Genomic DNA, 17,594 nt, shown 5'->3' on the forward strand with positions numbered 1-17,594 from the left:
GCTCTGGGATCTCCTATGGAACCCCCTATGCTGGGAAGCCGCCTCACTGATTCGTAACAATATATTTAAGTCACTGTAACTTTGAGCTATCGCGCTTACGTGTTTCTAAAAGTACAGACCGACGGTCAGTACCTTGCTGGATTTTGCTCAACATTTGATAGTTGTTAAACCCTTTGCCTACAGCGGGCGTATATATACGTCTCCTTAAGTCAATGTGTTAACTGCTCCTGGCATATATATACGTCTCGCAACTATATACGTATATATACGTGGCACTGGGGACCGAATCTCGCAAGTTATCATCGGCAGGTAAGGGGTTAATTCGGTAAATGGAATCTTATCTATCTAGCTCTCTTCGTTTTGTAGTTATCGATTTGAATGGATATTGTTGAAAATATGATAGAAATCTACAAATTTAGTATAAAGATCGTGTATAAAATTTAATGCATCTAGATCAAAGCCTTTTTGAATAATTTTTGTCAGAGACAGACGGACATTTTCCAAAAAATGTATTTTTCGAACCCAGGGAGATCTAAAATATGGAGTTCCTTAAAATATCGAATTCGAATTTTTTGGCAATTAATACTATTTTGTGCGAAAAAGTAAAAATTAGTTTGACATAAATAATTAATATTATAAAATATAAAATTAAATTGTTCAGATTATTAAAAGATTATGCACACAGCTTAGGACCGCAAAATAACTAAATCAGCCACTGGATGTGAGCTTTTTCTCCCTCTTATATTCCTCACTCAGACTTAAAGATTTAACCACGTGTGATTATTAGTTTAATATTGTACGACGCAATGGCACGGCCTTGAAAAGAACAGTTACGGAGGTCAAATGGAGTTCAGTTCCAATGTCTTCCGCGTTTTCTGCTCTACTCATGCATGCCCTTTCATTGCCCAATCCGGGCCCCATCTTGGCGTCACTCATGCGATCATTCGCTGGGTTTTAAAACCTAGTTCTTGTAATAATTGAAAGCCATATTTGTTTGGCGTAAAAATAAAACTTAAAAAATTGTTTGAATGAAAGCTGAAATATTTCCCTTACATAATCTTCATTCATGAAATGCAAAATGTTGTACGCATTAAGTCATTTCTGGCGCGTTTCTTTTTGTTATTAGTAAAATGTCTTCCAATATTTTTTGGAAAGAGAAACAATTATGTTGTACATTTATTTGTATGATTTACTGGGTAACGATTTTTCAGTTTTTGGTGATTTTCAACACACATTACACAATTTAACGAAAAAAAATATTGCTTTTCTTTTCTTTTTTAACTGAGCAATTAAAAAAATTTCTTCTATCTTAAAATGAGTTCTTTTAATTAATTTTTAGAAATAAAATTTGTACAGTATTATTTCCTGTCAACTGCATTTTGCTGCAAACTCGGGAAAAAAATAAAGAAATAAAGTTCAGTCTCTTGAGAGCTTCACTTATTAATCACTTGATGCAGATATGATTGTTACGTAAGCATGTTGCCCGGCCTCTCTTTTGTAACGCCCTCTAGCGGTATATGTAAAAAAACCATCAGTCTTTGTAACATCATTGACGTAGCAGCACGCCGAAAAGCAAAGCTCAAAGAAACTCCCGAAAACGGAGAAACAATAAAATCCTTAAAAAACTAAAAAAGGTCCGTCATTATTGTAGAACTTCTCCACTGTTACACCTAATATCATATCTATTAAATTGCTTTTTCTATTTTAGTTTCGTTATCTTACAGAATGAATGCAATTGCTATCATCAGACTTGCCTACTTATCACTAAATACTGATTTTAATACTGAATAAACAAGTTTCATTTTATCAGTGGACTACTCGAAACAATCCATTTGCATGTCTGGAAGATATTATGGAGAGATAAATGACAACATCAATACTGATAAAAAAAGATAACTCTGATAAAAGGCCGAGGAAGTGATCTTCCCAAAACTTTCAGTTACATTCGCTCATACAGGTGTTATCTCAGAGATCGCCTTGCATAGAATTGGCTTACAATGGTTGCGAAATATTAGCCTCTGACGTGAATTTAGCATTTTTACTGAATCCATCATGTCGTCTTAGGTAAATAATTCGGCGATTAATCCCTGGCATACGTTTAATAACATCAGAAAATCGAATATGAGTTTTTCTAACGTGCGTGAAACAAACATTTGATGCAGAACTGCAAGTCACAAAATGACGTACTAAATTTGACATATTTCAGCCTTTGAGTTATAAATTTACTTGTTTCTAGAAGTACAGATCGGAAGACGATCAGTACTGGTTGGATTTGGCTCAAAATTTGATAGGTGTTCATGCTACAGATGTTAAATCTATGAATCGAATTTCATATCTATCCAGCTCTCTTTGTTTTGTCGCTATCATGCGAAATTACATTAAAACAAGCGGAAAGACAGATTTCCTCTAAGCTGGAATTTGCTCAAAATTTGATAGAAATTTATAAATTTAGTATAAAGACAACATACCAAATTTCATCAGCCTAGCTCAAAGAGCCTAGCTTGATATATCTTTGTAACAGACAGACAGACATTTTCCAAAAATGTTTGTCCATCTGTCTGTTCTGGGAGTTCTGAAACGTAGAGATTCATCAAAATCCCGAGTTCGAATTTTTTTGAAATATGCAAATTCGGAGTAAAGACAGTATACCAAATTTTATCCTTCTAGTTCTGAGCATCTTTGTCACAGACAAACAGACAGATGGATATTTTCTAAAAATGTGTTTTCGAACTCAAGGACGTCTAAAACGTTGAGATTCGTCAGAATTTTGATTTCGAATTTTTTGTCGATTATTATGCATTCTCTATACTATTTACACTTACTCTTATTATCATGTGAGAACATGATGTTGTTTTGGCTAGGGAGTTTTGAAGATCGAAATCGCTTAGGCAATGAATATTGAAGCCCGAAATAGCATAGGCAATAAATAAAGCATACATGCCAATTTTTATCATCATCTTTTAATCGCTTATATTTTTTTACTTGCTTGTACCAGTATTGAATTATTATTACGCATGCTTCTTTGAAAGCAGATGCGTTTTTAAAAGGTTGACCTGCTTTTACCGGTATTGCTTTATTATCACGTATGCTTCTTTGACAGCAGATGCGTTTTTAAAAGATTGAACTTAGAACTATGACATCATAGCTGTTATTTCATCTCAAAATCGGTCGAGCTCCAAAACTTTGTTTGCCAGATAGAAAAACTGAAAATGAAAGTTTAAAAAAATTATATTATATATATATAGTTATATATTATATAGTTATATATTATTATTATAATTATATTATATATATATATATAGAGAGAGAGAGAGGGAGGGAGGGAGGGATAGAGACCGATAGAGAAGTCTCGTGATTGTTTCAAACCGGTTTAAACTATTAATGACTTAAATGAATTAAGACAAATAATGACTTAAAAATAATAATGTCCTCACATAATAACTTAAAATTTTGCGATCGTTGAATTTTTTTTCTTTTTTTTTCTTTTGCAGATTTTTTTTAACATAATGGTTTAGTTTGGGAATCCATCTAATTGAATTATGGCTTTGTACGGATTGATGAATGCATATTTATTACTAGCCTCCTTTTGGCCAAATTCCAGCTGGTTCGTCAGGGATTAATTTTCATTTTCATTAAATATCAAATTCACCGGAAAATGTACCTGCCTAGACGGGCACCTTAATTTATGATTGTGAAATGTTGTTTCGCTTATTCCCTTACGAGTATAATTCGAGAAAGAATCATGCTCGTTAAAACCCTTTCTAGGGCCGTGGGAAGTATGCTTCCCACCAAATTTATCAATATTTATATGAAATTATGTAGGTTGGCATAAGTTCTGACACTTTTTTTTAGAAAGACCGAAACTTAGATGCTTCAGTTCTTTATCTTACACAAAATGATGAGTCTTGATTTGTTACTTAATCATTAATGAGCCAAATTAATGAATGAATCAAATTAAATTTATCTAATAAGCTAAATGAATCCCCTTTCTTATTCTAATTTAAAGCCTAAAAATATTTTAACATAATATGACTAGAAAAAAATGCTCTTTAAAGGGTTAAGTAAGGTTCCACCTATGTCTGTTTAGTAGTGAACAAAAGATTCAAAAATTTAACTAGTGAAATAATTGAAATTTGGTATATTTAACATTAACATTCATATATAACATTCATTCCCATCTTTCTTTCAGGGAATGCATTTAAAAACAAGTTCAATGCCCTTTCTGATTTCTTGTGGTCTTGTCCAACGCCTTTTTCTTTCTTTCTTTTCTTTTCTTTTTTTTTTTTGCACGCATTAATAATAGTGTTTGCCTTCAGGTAAAAATCTGTTAAGCGTATATTAGTTTTCAGTTTTGGAACAATTTTTTTTTTCGAATACTAGTTAAGAAAACAATGAAGACGAACTTTTAGAATAGTGCTGGTGCTGAAAGATTTATCCCATTTTTTTGCGCAGATAAATGCTATTAAATTCTCTTTCGGGCTCTACAGCAATCGAAGAGTTATTTACTTTTAGTTCTAAGAAAATAAATACAATAAAATAATTTCTCAGATTTGGACAACTTATATTAGAAATTTATTTGGACTTAAATTAATACTTTTTTTATAGATATATTTTAAAATCATTTCTTTTCTGTGAATCAACGAAAATTTGTATTATACCTGGAAAAAAAATATTTTGTTATTTAGATATATGATATATTCCTAAAAAATTGAAATGCTAGAAATTGCACAAGCTTTAATATTATAAAAAATTAAATGCGAATTTTCATAAAGTCATTTTTTAGATATTGCGTTTTTAATATTTTTTTTGCCATTATTATAATAGTAATTATATAATTTATTAATTCTCCCTAAAAAAAATCATTCCATCTTTAAAGTTACTGCTATAGATTTGAACCGATATTTAGAGATAGATAGATGTTAAGCCTTATTATCTTAACTATAAATAAATCAATTTTTTAATAATTAAATGGTTAGTATATTTTTTCTTTGATTTTAACTAGTTACATCTAATTCACTAAAAATACAATTAATTGATTAATTTTATTTTATTATCTATTAAAAAATACGAAAATATTTTATTTAAATCGAAAATGTCAAATGTTTACTCAGTGAATCGCGTAGTCTGCAGCTTAATTTATTTGAAAAAAAAAAAAGTGTCAAATGTTTACTCGGTAAATATCTTAATCTGCAGCTTAATTTATTTGAATCGGAAATGTCAAATGTTTCCTCAGTAAATAGCATAGTCTGCAGCTTAATTTATTTGAAAAAAAAATATCTACTCGGTAAATATCTTAATCTGCAGCTTAATTTATTTGAATCGGAAATGTCAAATGTTTACTCAGTAAATCGCTTAGTCTGCAGCTTTCTTGTGAGTTCTAGATCATCTCGAATTCAAAAATCATATCTGCCAAATGGTTGACTGTCTGTACTTTTGCAAGCATACAATTGCAATAACTCAAAAAATCCAATGGTTTCAATAAATGAAATTTGCTACGTGATAGTGAAATTACAGTTATAAGTTCTATGTCAAAATTTGGCTTCATTCGGTGCGAAATTATTGAGTGTGGTCTTCCCACAACTTTCCCGCATACTGTAATAAAGGTATCATCCCATAAAACGCCTTGTGTGACATTGGAGTGCAATAATTAACTTTTGATTTGAATTTGGCGTTTTTTTTTAACCTATTTTATCTTCCTTGGCGAGTTTTTTGTCGATTAAGCCCTGGCTTGTGGTTAATAGTCCCCGAAAATTGAATCTCTTTTTTAAATGCGTTTTTCCCACTCGATTGAAACAAAAATTTGTTAAAAAGCTACACTTGTGGTGACAAAATCCCATACCAAATTTCATATATATTTAATTCTTTTCGTTTTTGAGTTACCGTGTTTATATTTTTCTGAAAGTACAGATCGACAGACGGACAACCCCCATCATTGGATTTCTTCCAAAATTTGATAAGTTTTACTCTAAAGACGTTAAATTTGTGTGCCAAATTTTATCCATGTACCTCTCTTCGTTTTGCAGTTATTGTGTTAACCCTTTAAAGGGCCATTTTTTTCTAGTCATATTATGTTAAAATATTTTTAGGCTTGAAATTAGAATAAGAAAAGGGATTCATTTAGCTTATTAGATAAATTTAATTTGATTCATTAATTAATTTGGTTCATTAATAATTAAGTAACAAATAAAGACACATTATTTTGTGTGAGATAAAGAACTGAAGCATCTAAGTTTCTGTATTTCTAAAAAAATTGTCAGAACTTATGCCAATCTACATAATTCCATACAAAGATTGATAAATTTGGTGGGAAGCATACTTCCCACGGCCCTAGAAAGGGTTAACTTATAATTGAATAGCTTGACAGACTTCCTCTGTGTGGATTTTGCTAAAAACGTGATAGAAATTTACAAATTTTGTGTAAAATCCATTTACCAGATTTCATTCGTCTAACTAAAAGTGTTTTTAAGCTATCTTTGTCACAGACAGACAGTTGGACATTTTCCAAAGTCAGAGTGGTGTAAAACGTGGAGATCTGTTAAAATCTAGAATTCGAATTTTTTATCGATTACTATACTTTCTCTATTCTAAGTATACCAGAAAGTATAAAAAGGATTCAATATACATATTCGATTTTCTGGTTCTTTTCTGTTAAATCTATATTGTTGATTAATTGCTCAGATCTCAGAATTGATTTAATAAAAATGTTAAATACATGCCTAAGATCTATATTTTCGTAATTATGATTGTTTGATATTATCATAGCTTTATCTAAAGTGCACAGTTTTAGGCTGTGTGAGAACGATAAAACTTTTATTTGAGATATATGCGAGAAAATTTTGAGGAGATTTACTCCAGCTGATTTTTTTAATATTTTTAGTACTAGACATCACAAATGCCTCCTACATTTCTCCGAAGCCATCCCGATTTGAAATGCAAACCAACAGGGGTGACTTCCCTAAAATTCCTATTTTATCGCATACTCTTTAATAAACTTGTCGTGCAAGTTGAGGTTCGAACTCGCAACGTTAGGGTTCATAACCGAGTAACAAAGCCACTAGACAAAAGTGTACACTCGTGTCCGGAAGTTGTTATCTGGCTTATGAAGTTACCACCACACACCTTGCATGGTATTAGCGTACATTATGTGCGAAAAATTAACTTTTGGCGTGAATCTAACAATTTTACTCAATCTTTCGTATCATCCTTGGCGAGTTTTTTTTGGCGATTAATCCCCGGCATGTAGTTAAAAGTATCCGAAAATCGAATGTGTGCTTTATACTCGTTCTTCTCAGCCGATTGGAACAAAGATTTAACACAAAATCACATTTGTAATCACAAAATCTCATACAAAATATGATATATTTAAATCAAACGAGTATAAAGCACACTTTCGATTTTCGGATACTTTTAACTAAATGCCGGGGATTAATCGCCAAAAAAAACTCGCCAAGGATGATTATCGCGTTTACATGTTTCTGAAAGTACAGACCGACAGACAATAAACCTGTTATTGGATTTGGCTTAAAATTTGGCAGGCGTCTTCACTACAGATATTAATTCTGTGTACCGAATCTTATTTATATAGCTCTCTTCGTTTTGTAGTTATCTTATTTAATTACTTTCGAACACCCGGATAGTTGAACTTCCTCTGAACAGATTTTACTCAATAGTTTAAAGAAATATGCAAATATTTTGTTAAGACTGTATGCCAAATTTCATCCGTCTAGCTCAAAGCATTTTTGAGTTATTTTTACCACAGACAGACGGATATTTTCTAAAGATGTGGTTTTCGAACTCAGGAAGCTCTTAAAACGTATAGATTCCTCAAAAACCTCGAGTTCGTAGTTTTTGACGATAACTATGCTTTCTCTATTCTATGTATATGAGAAGTAAAAAAATCGGGTCGTTTAACTTATATATATTTATATTCAAGAAATCCACTTGAAAGAGTATTGAACTGTGGAAGTTTCCGAAAGAGTGTTTTAAGAATTGGCAACAACTGTGCAGGAATGGAATTTTTTTTTAAATGAAAGTTTATGCAAATGATGTTTTCGGATTTGTGCATTAACTTCCTTATACAGTATCTTTTGGTAATCGAGAATGAAAAAAACACCTTCAATTTTCGTAATTAAACAACTAAGTGAAATAACTACATGAAATTATAGAGGGTTGCTTAATGATGGTGAATCCGGTTTTATTCTGTGAAACTGTACGTACGTCTTTCGGTCATAAATAGACGAAGGACACGTTTATTACAAGCAATATCTGAAAACAAAACATGAATTTACCGATGTAAATAATTGGTTACTCTTTTCAGCAATTTTTAATGCATTGGAAAACGAGATTTTTTTCAACTCAATCAGATATTAAAACCAATCAATATCTCCCTGAAACAGTCTCGCATTGTCTCTAGAAAAGTGTTGTCCCTTCTCTTGCATAAAATTATGGATCCTGGGCAAGTTTTGAAAGCCAGGAATATTCTGATTTTTATTGTCGTAAAATAATAAAGAAAGCCACATTTTGTGTACTAATTGCATGATATCGGCGAACAATAATTATGAAACATCGATCTTTGGCTTGATTCTAGCTTTTTGGCGATTAATCACTAACAGTTGGTTGGTTGGTTGGTTTGTGTGGTTTATTGGCGCAAAAGCCACATTTGGCCATACTGCGCCATAATCACTAACAGTGGTGCAAGGAAATAGAATATGTATTTACGAAGTTTTTTTTTTTTTTTTTGGTAACCAAATCACATGCCAAATTTCATTGCTTTTTTTAGTTATCACTTTTCCGTGCATGAGAAAATATACACTGATAGACGGTTAGTTTCTTGCCGGATTTGGCTCAATTTTTGGCTCAAAATTCGATACAAACTGCGCTTTAAGTTATAAAACTGCATACGAAATTTTATGCATCTAGATCTTTCTGTGCTATAAAATTGTGGATCTCGGGCAAGGCCTGAATGCTCAGATTTTTTTATTTTCATTTATGAGAAATGTGTGCTTCATATTAAAATAAAGAAAATTGACACTTGTGTACTAACTGCATGGCACTGGCGAACAATAATTATGAAACATCGATGTTTGGCTTGATTCTAGCTTTTTGGCGATGTTTGGCGATTAATCACTGACAATGGTACTAGAGAGTAGAATATGTATTTTCAAAGCGTTTTTTATGATTTATTAAACTTAAAATTTGATATAGAACTGCAACTGTAGTCATAGAATCATATACCAAATTATATTGCTTTTTTGAAAATCGCGTTTACGTGCATGAGAAAGTATACACTGGTAGACGGTTAGTTCCTTGACGGATTTAGTTCCAAATTTTATACGATCTACACTTTAGATGATAAATCAGTGTACAAAATTTCCTAGGGCTAAATTTTCATCCAGATCTTTCCGTTTCGTAACTAGCATGTTCACTTGCACTCGGTCTAACGGACGGACGGACACTTCGTTCAAAATTTGATAGAAATCTATATATTAGTTGCAAAGAATGTCATATTTTAACCACCTAGCTGAAATCGCTTTTGAGGTATCGTGTTCATAGACAAACAGAAGGACAGTCAGACAGATATAATTCCAAAAAAGTGTTTTTAGATTCTGGGAAATCTGAATTATGGAGATCCATCAAAATCTCAGGTTCGAATTTTTTGACGATTCCAATATTTTTTTCTTTGTATGTAATATATTTTGCATACAAGAAAGTAAAAAATACATTGGAAAAGAAAGCGACAAGGCATGTAATTTTATTTTACATGAATAATATATCGTTCGCTAGATTCGCGACAAAGATCGATATATTGTAAACGATCAATCGCCTGTGATATGCAATTAATACATAACAATGTACGAAGCTACGCAGTCCACAATTCTTATATGTGGGATTCAAAATAAAAATAACTCTCCAATGATGACGCGATAGATTCTGTAAAAATACTAAATTCATGCCAGACGTTGATATTTCGTAACTATTGTACGCCACTACCATGCAAGGCGTTCTCTGGGAAACATCTTTATTAGAGAGTGTGCGAGAAATTTTTCGGGGGATTACTCCCACTGGTTTTGTAAAACACTGCATTAAATTAAATCTTTTCCCTTTAAAATGAAAATAGCTCATAAATTAAGCTTTCCTGTTTATTCAGCAATCAAAATAGTGACCACAATAGAACGTGCTTATTTTTAATCAGTCTCAATTTCTCTTGGACCATCCATCCACTAATACATGTCGTATTAGTTTTCTGTCCGCGAATGTGGAATTACCATTTGATAATCTTTTTTTTTTATTATAAATTATCAATCTGTCTGACGCAAACAAGATCGGTCTCTTTTTATAATGTTGACAGTTGTGGTCCAATCCTATCAGCAGGAATATCTTGTTGCGTCTTTTTCTCGCAATCCTGTTGTTCTAGAACAGGCACGAGCGGAAAAAAAAATGTGGGTGTCTCTACCCATGCTTCTGGGTCAAACGCACATCCAGAAAAAGAAAAGAAAAGAGGGGATGCCATGAACTTTTTAAAGACTGGGTTTCGATTTCCTGTCAAGGTCAGTTGGGGATGTTGGGCAAGAATGAATTAGAACTACCTGTTCGACGATTCTGCCTTGTGTCATTTTCGCCTGTCCGCCCGCATAGCATTGTAGTTAAGAGAAAAAAAAAAAAAAAAAAGCCCCCCCCCCCTCTACCGCAGTGAAGTAGAAACCGGGAATTTCTCAATCATATTCGTTAATTAAGTAATGCTTTATGTATCACTGTTCAGGTATTCTTTTTTCAATTTTTTTTTCTTTTTCGCTATGTTGAAACTGGCAATAAAATGCATATGTTTATGTTTAACTTTTCGGAAACATTGAAAAGCATTGTTTGTAGCATTTAAAAAAAAAAAAAAAACAACTGAAGTTTATTATTTTTTTTCGAAAACATGAACCATATTTTATGAAATTGTAGTAATTTTAATAAAACTTAAGAAAAAAAACATAGAACTTTACAGTGTGAGTGTGTTAAACATAGTAGAACATAGAAAAACAGTAGAAGTGTGTTACTTCACTTCTTGGCCTCGACATACACTCCACAAGAAAATCAAGAATAATTACTTATTTAGTTTTCCTAAACATTTTTCACTGATAATTAATTTCTTTTGAACTCTTCCAAGAAAAATTATAGTTGTGACATGCGATAAATAATGGAAGAATATATGGGACGCCATTTTATTCATTATTTATATATTCTATTGTATATTATTATAAGCATTATTTCTTTATTATTTTTCTTTGTCGCAACAAAACCTTCTTAATGTTCTAAAACCAGTTCCGTGAATTTTTATGAAACGCACATTAAGAAGGTAAAACGAATTTCATCATTTATCTGTACTGCGTTATATTATTGCTTACAATTTATTTATTTTTAATTTCTATTTGGGTCAGTTTATTTAGAGAATAGAAATACAAATATATAGAGGTATTTTATTTTGATTTTCGTTATGACCATCTTATTTAGTTTTTAGTTTATATTTAAGTATTACAGAAAGACATCATATAGTTCGTTGTAGGTATAGCGTGGCTTTCACGAGTTGGCGGTTGGCGTTCTGGCAGACGCATGAATTTGTTGAGAGGAAGAAAAGTATAAAATTGAGTGCAGTTCGTGGTGAAATTATTAAATTGAAATAAATAAGACTGAGTTGAATTCGGTACATATTTTTTTCTACCTTCCATTGTTGATATAATCTTTAATCGTGCGTTATGAAAGAGCTAAACACGGTCAAATCCAACTCTTAACGCTCCTTCTCCAAAATTCTTAACTCTAATCATAAGATTGACGTAGCATGACCACATGTGGCCCTCTTGCCACGAAATACAAACTCATTCACTCACCCCTAATTTATCAAAATAGACTCTTCTGATATCACACAATTCTTATGCTAACTCATCGGAGACAACAAGAACACTTAATTTCGTAATGTGACTTAAAGTTGAATGCATTGACTCAAATTTTTTTTATCTTCTATGATTTTTTTTTGTTTGAAGTTTATTTGTTAATTATGAGATATAAATGTGCGTACTTTAAACTGTCGAATTCGAGAATAATTATTAATTTTATAAAAAATTTAGTAATATATAAATGGCATCATATTCTCTTTTTGCTTAGTGTTCGATAAAATAAAAAGTACAAGAATAAAAAGAAATTAAACTTATCTTTTTAATAACGATCGTCTAGAAAGTCAGAAAAATATATTTAATAATTTTAAACATAAATTTCTTGATTTTGTATTGAAAAAAAGTTCTAATATGATGCATAACACGTTAGAACTTTATAATATGTATAATATATATTATATATAAAATTATATATATATGTAATGATATTTTAAACTCTTAATTTAATCCAAATTAATTTCCAAAACTTTATCTTAATTTAGCCCATCGTAACTTCATTCTAAAATATTCTCTTATTTCGTGATCCAATTCCACTTTCGGTTTAATTAATTCCTCTGTAAAAATAATGCGCCATCAGTACTACGTATCAAATGAAAGTGATACTTTTGCCCTTGAAAAGGTGTCAAAGTTGTATCTATCTGGTACGTATTCCTTTGGCGCCTGGCCAGAAATCCTATGTTATATAAGACTAGTGATCATTTGTTCGTCCTTTTTTGCCTTCTGCTTTTGTGCAACGCTAAGCATTCTTGTAAAAATCATGCCTGCCACTCAGAATAGAATAAAACGAAATTAAAAATCCAAGTCTCTTCACTGCTTCGAACATGCATTCTACTTAAACCAAAAATATATATATATAAAATTTCAATAGACACAGATTTAATTCAAAATTTTATTTTCATATTTTATTACGGATATAGATAGCTTTGCTAATTTTTAAATAACCAAATATTTGATTTATTTATACAATCACGTTTAAAATACTTTTGAGGTAATTTGATGAAGTTATTGAAGTATTTTCTGAAATGCTGGTAAAATATTTTTTTTAAACGCCTTTGACATAAATGTTTTTTTAAAAAAATCTTGAAAAGCCAATATTTAAAGGAATGCCAATTTTGAAAACTGGAATTGTTATTTGAAATACAAACTGTAGCCAGAATTATTTTTATTTTTCTTATTATTTTTCTCCAGGAAAACCAATAGATAATATGATAAATCGTTGTAGTTACATGTTGTTTTCAACTACTTATTTACAAAATTATCTTGTTTATTTGATCATTGAAATTTCGATATATTATTTTATTATCATAAATTATTGAGCAATAGCTTTAAAATCTTATGTTTGATAATGGCGCCTATTTTATATTGTTTGCCATTGCTGATAAAATAATTTCATGCGCTGTATTTTGTAATATTTTTTCTCTGCACCTGATGACCTTTAAAGCTTGTTATTCGAAGAAAGCAAGAAGAAATTTCGAACAGTAAATTATTTGAATTTTCAGAAAATAAAGGAATTTCAGCTTATTAAATTAGTACAGATACTATAAACACCTTATATTCAGATTTTTATGCAAAGTAAAAATAAATTGTTGAAATAAAAGTAATAGCAATTATTTTACTACAAATTTTTTACTTTCTCGTATACGTGGTATAAAGTATAGTAATCGCCAAACAATTCGAACTCAATGTTTATAAGTATCTCCAGGTTTTACACCTCCTTGAGTTCGAAAAACATAATTTTAGAAACTGTCCATCTGTCCGTCTATGACAAAGACAACTGAAAAACGCTTTAAGCTACACGGTTGAAATTCAATATACATTCTTTACGTAAAATGTGTAGATTTTTAACAAATTTCGAGTAAAATTTGATCAGAGGAGGTTTGTCTGCCCAGCTGTTCGAATATACGTTAACACTATAACTGCAAAACGAAGAGAGCCGGACAGATAAAATTCGGTACATATATGTAACATCTATAGCAGAGGTTCCCAAACTTTTTTTTTCTCGTGGACCACTTTCAAAGTTTTACTATTTTCGGTAGGCTCCTTGCTGCTACATTTCTACTGTATTCCCAAAACTCCTAAAAAATATCACCCTAAATTGGGGCTGTTAAGAAGAAAAAAAAAAGTAGCACATTTTCTTGTGTCCTAGTTATTAAAATAATACTTGTGGTTATACAAAATTATAAACATTTATCATTACAAACAATCAACAATTGACAAAAAAAAATCAACAATGAACTCTGAAATGTAAATCAACAATAAAAAATAGTCATACTTTTAATGAGACGGATGTACTTGATGAATTGACAGCAAATTATCAATATTTGGCTTCAGTTTTGTAAGAAGTAATCTCAAATCTCCCCGTACTGTGATGTTCAATCTGCTCCTTTTTTTTATTAACAGGTTGGTAACGGCACTAAAACTTCTTTTGACAAGTTATGACGAGGGAAACGCTATCAAAAATTTTCTCGCAATTTCCCACTATTCCCCACTTGTACTATTATCTATTGTTCTATTCAATTCTGTGTTTGAACTGAGTCTCGAATATTTTTGAGTACCTACCTAGTGAATGATGCTACCTGCTTACGTTGATAGGTAAATCCAAGCCAAAATTTTTGTTCTTTATTATGAAAACAGAAAATTTTTCGTGGACCCCCACTTACAACGTGTGAACCCCTGTTTTCTTTTCACGTCTACGTGGACCCTTGTGTGGTCTCCTATGGACCCCTGGGGGTCCACCTGGACCACTTTGGGAACCTATGATCTATAGTATAGACATCTTGCTAATTTTAAACCAAATCCAACAACGGAATGACTTTCAGAAACATGTAAACGCGTTAACTCAAAAACGTAATGACTTAAATATATCAAATTTAGTATGGAATTTTTATGAATACAAGTATAGTTTGGTTTGAAAATTTTATTTCAGTTGCGTGTCAAACTTTTATTCCAATCGGTTGAGAAAAACATGCCTGAAACACAAATTCGATATTTGGATACTATTAACTGCATGCCAGGAATTAATCGCCAAAAAACTCGCCAAGGATGCCACGAAAGATTCGGGTAAAGTGCTAACCGCCAAAAGTTAATACTTCGTAACTATTGTACACCAATGCCAAGGGATGACACCTTTATGAAATTGTATGCGAGAACGTTTTTTGGAGACCGCTTCCATTTGTTTTATTTGAAAAAAAAATATTTTTATATTGAAATGAACAAAATTTAAGAATAGGATGAAATTTGAAGTATATTGAGGAATGCAGTTCAATTAACATCGTATTAAACTTAGTTATTATATATTAAAAATGAATATAATTTCCAAAATTAAATAAAGAAATATATACTAATAGGTATGAGACGCGGGAGGATAGAACCTGGGACCTTTTGGTTAGCAGTCCAGTAACGATCCGATTTTACCAAAACAGCTGTTCGGGTAGAAGCGCTGTTACTGGCTTATATGTAATTCATCACAGTACTCTCCCTCCAGTGAGTCGAACGATATGGCTGTTGTGTAGTGATATATTTAGTAGCTGTTGTCTTAATGGGCATGTACCCAGTTTTGAATAGCGCCAAGCGTTATGGCGAGCGTTTGTGGGTGCTAATGCGCCAAGTGTGTCTGGCGACTTTTTGGTTGCTGTGTCACGTGAGTCTGACGACTTTGGTTTTTGCTGCGTCAAGTGAGTCTGACGACTTTAGTTGCGGGTAGATGGCGCCACAACAGCTGTACGAAAGTTGAAGGTTCAGAGTCCGAGGTCACCAATGAGGAGGTATGAGACGCGATAGGATAGAACCTGGGACTTTGTGGTTCGCAGTCCAGTAACTTAACAATTATACCAAAACAGCTGTTCGGGTAGAAGCGCTGTTACAGGCTTATATGCAATTCACCACAATACTGTTCATTTCTAGATTCTGAAAGTCTTTGCGCATGCGTCAGAAGGCGTTAATTTCATCAAAAAAGAAAGATGAATGGAGGAGATGTTTACATTTAGCAATAAGGTGATGTCATATTATTTGCGGAATTAAGAAGCATAATAACTGCTCATTTTTCTGCGCACCATCCTTTAGCGAAATGCAATCGTCGAAAAGTGTTAGTCTGGGGAACTTAAAACGAGTAGTATGTAAAAAAATAATGAAATCTCAAAGAATTCGATAGCAGTGTCGATGAATCATTGCATTTTAGATCTATCTCACTGAGTTCAAAATAAGCAGTTTCGGAATTATGTCTGTCTACAAGTGAAAAGAATAAAAGAGATTGATAAATAGGTTAAAGTTGATATGCGCTCCCCTTTGGCTGAATAAGTACATCAGCTGGATTAAAAAAAGTTAGGATCTTTTTTTCTTAATTCAGTAAATTTGCAAAATATATTAAAAAAATCTTTAAATTATAAAAAAAAAATGTAATTGGCGTTTATGTTGGTCATAAAAATCCTTATTAACCCTTATGTTCATTTTGTATAGTATACCATACATACAACTTTATAAAAATATACTACCACTATAAAATATATTTTAACTTAGTTTTATTAAACGATTTTTATTACACGATTTCTTTATTTATTTCTTAATGTTTTTTATAGCGTAAAGAAGCTACCTATATACATTTTTTTTTGTTGCTTTCCTTCAAAAAAAGCAATCTTGCCACGATAAGGGTTAAATAAACTGAAGCATAATTATTTTCTTATTTAATTTACAATATTCGAGAATCAATTGTTCATTTATCTGGTTATGTTATAATTCAACTGACAAGAAGTGCTGCAAAGTGGTAATTTTAATGTTTTATCTGTTAATTAAAAGTCTACTAAGTAAAAGTCTACTAGTCATAATCTAACATAATATATAAATATTTTTATTTGTAAATAAGAAAATAATTATCCAATCATTAAGGTTATTTTTGTTACTTTAACTATTTTTTCCCCTTCAATTATATATTAAAAAATAAAAATAAATTCCAAAAAAATTATTAAAATAACAGCAAAAAAATTTATCTGAAAGAAATCATGAATGTATTATGCAGTTAAAAATGTATTAATACGTGAAAATGACTGTTATTCAAAAAGATATACCTAAATGCTTAAATCCGCACTGTATAAAGGCAGTTAATATTTGTATTCTGTAAATTTCTACTTATTTTCTTCCAGACATGCAAGGCCTTCCTGCCTGATATGATGGCCGCAAACATGGGCCACATCGTGTCCATCGCCAGCTTGGCTGGTCATACCGGTGCGGTCAGACTGACCGATTATTGCGCCAGCAAGTTCGCCGCTGTGGGATTCGAGGAATCCCTGAGGCTAGAATTGCACGTGGAAGGATATAATGGCATCAAATCTTCTGTAGTGTGTCCTTACTTCATCAATACTGGAATGTTCGATGGCGTCGAAGCAGGGTAAGTGATTTTGAATGAAAATTATTGATGGTATTAATCGGATGCCAGCGATTAATCGCCAAAAAATATCGCCGAGGACGTAATACTTATTGTAAAAAGCAGTTAATCTCCGAAAGGATTTCTAAAGAAGTTATGCTTTTTGCAATAAGTGATTAATCGCCATATGTTATTCATATTGTAATGAGAAATTAATCGCTATTGTCATGTAAGTTTGTTTACGTTGTTCGCCAATGGCATACAGTTTAATCTAAAGTTCGTCACGGGCATGTGTTTAAGTTAAAAGT

The 17,594-nt window shown here is 31.6% G+C and overlaps 1 protein-coding gene across 2 annotated transcripts in view; it reads left to right on the top strand.

The window, feature by feature from the left end:
• The window catches only part of LOC129971347 (short-chain dehydrogenase/reductase family 16C member 6-like), a 77,855-nt gene that overhangs the window by 19,102 nt on the left and 41,159 nt on the right, over positions 1–17,594 (top strand). For both annotated transcript variants that reach the window (XM_056085020.1, XM_056085021.1), the window contains exon 2: positions 17,066–17,310. In XM_056085020.1, coding sequence (XP_055940995.1) covers positions 17,066–17,310 — 245 coding nt within the window. The remainder of the gene's footprint in view (positions 1–17,065; positions 17,311–17,594) is intronic.

Source organism: Argiope bruennichi, chromosome 6, assembly GCF_947563725.1.
Source record: "Argiope bruennichi chromosome 6, qqArgBrue1.1, whole genome shotgun sequence".
In the NCBI taxonomy this organism is placed as follows: domain Eukaryota; kingdom Metazoa; phylum Arthropoda; class Arachnida; order Araneae; family Araneidae; genus Argiope; species Argiope bruennichi.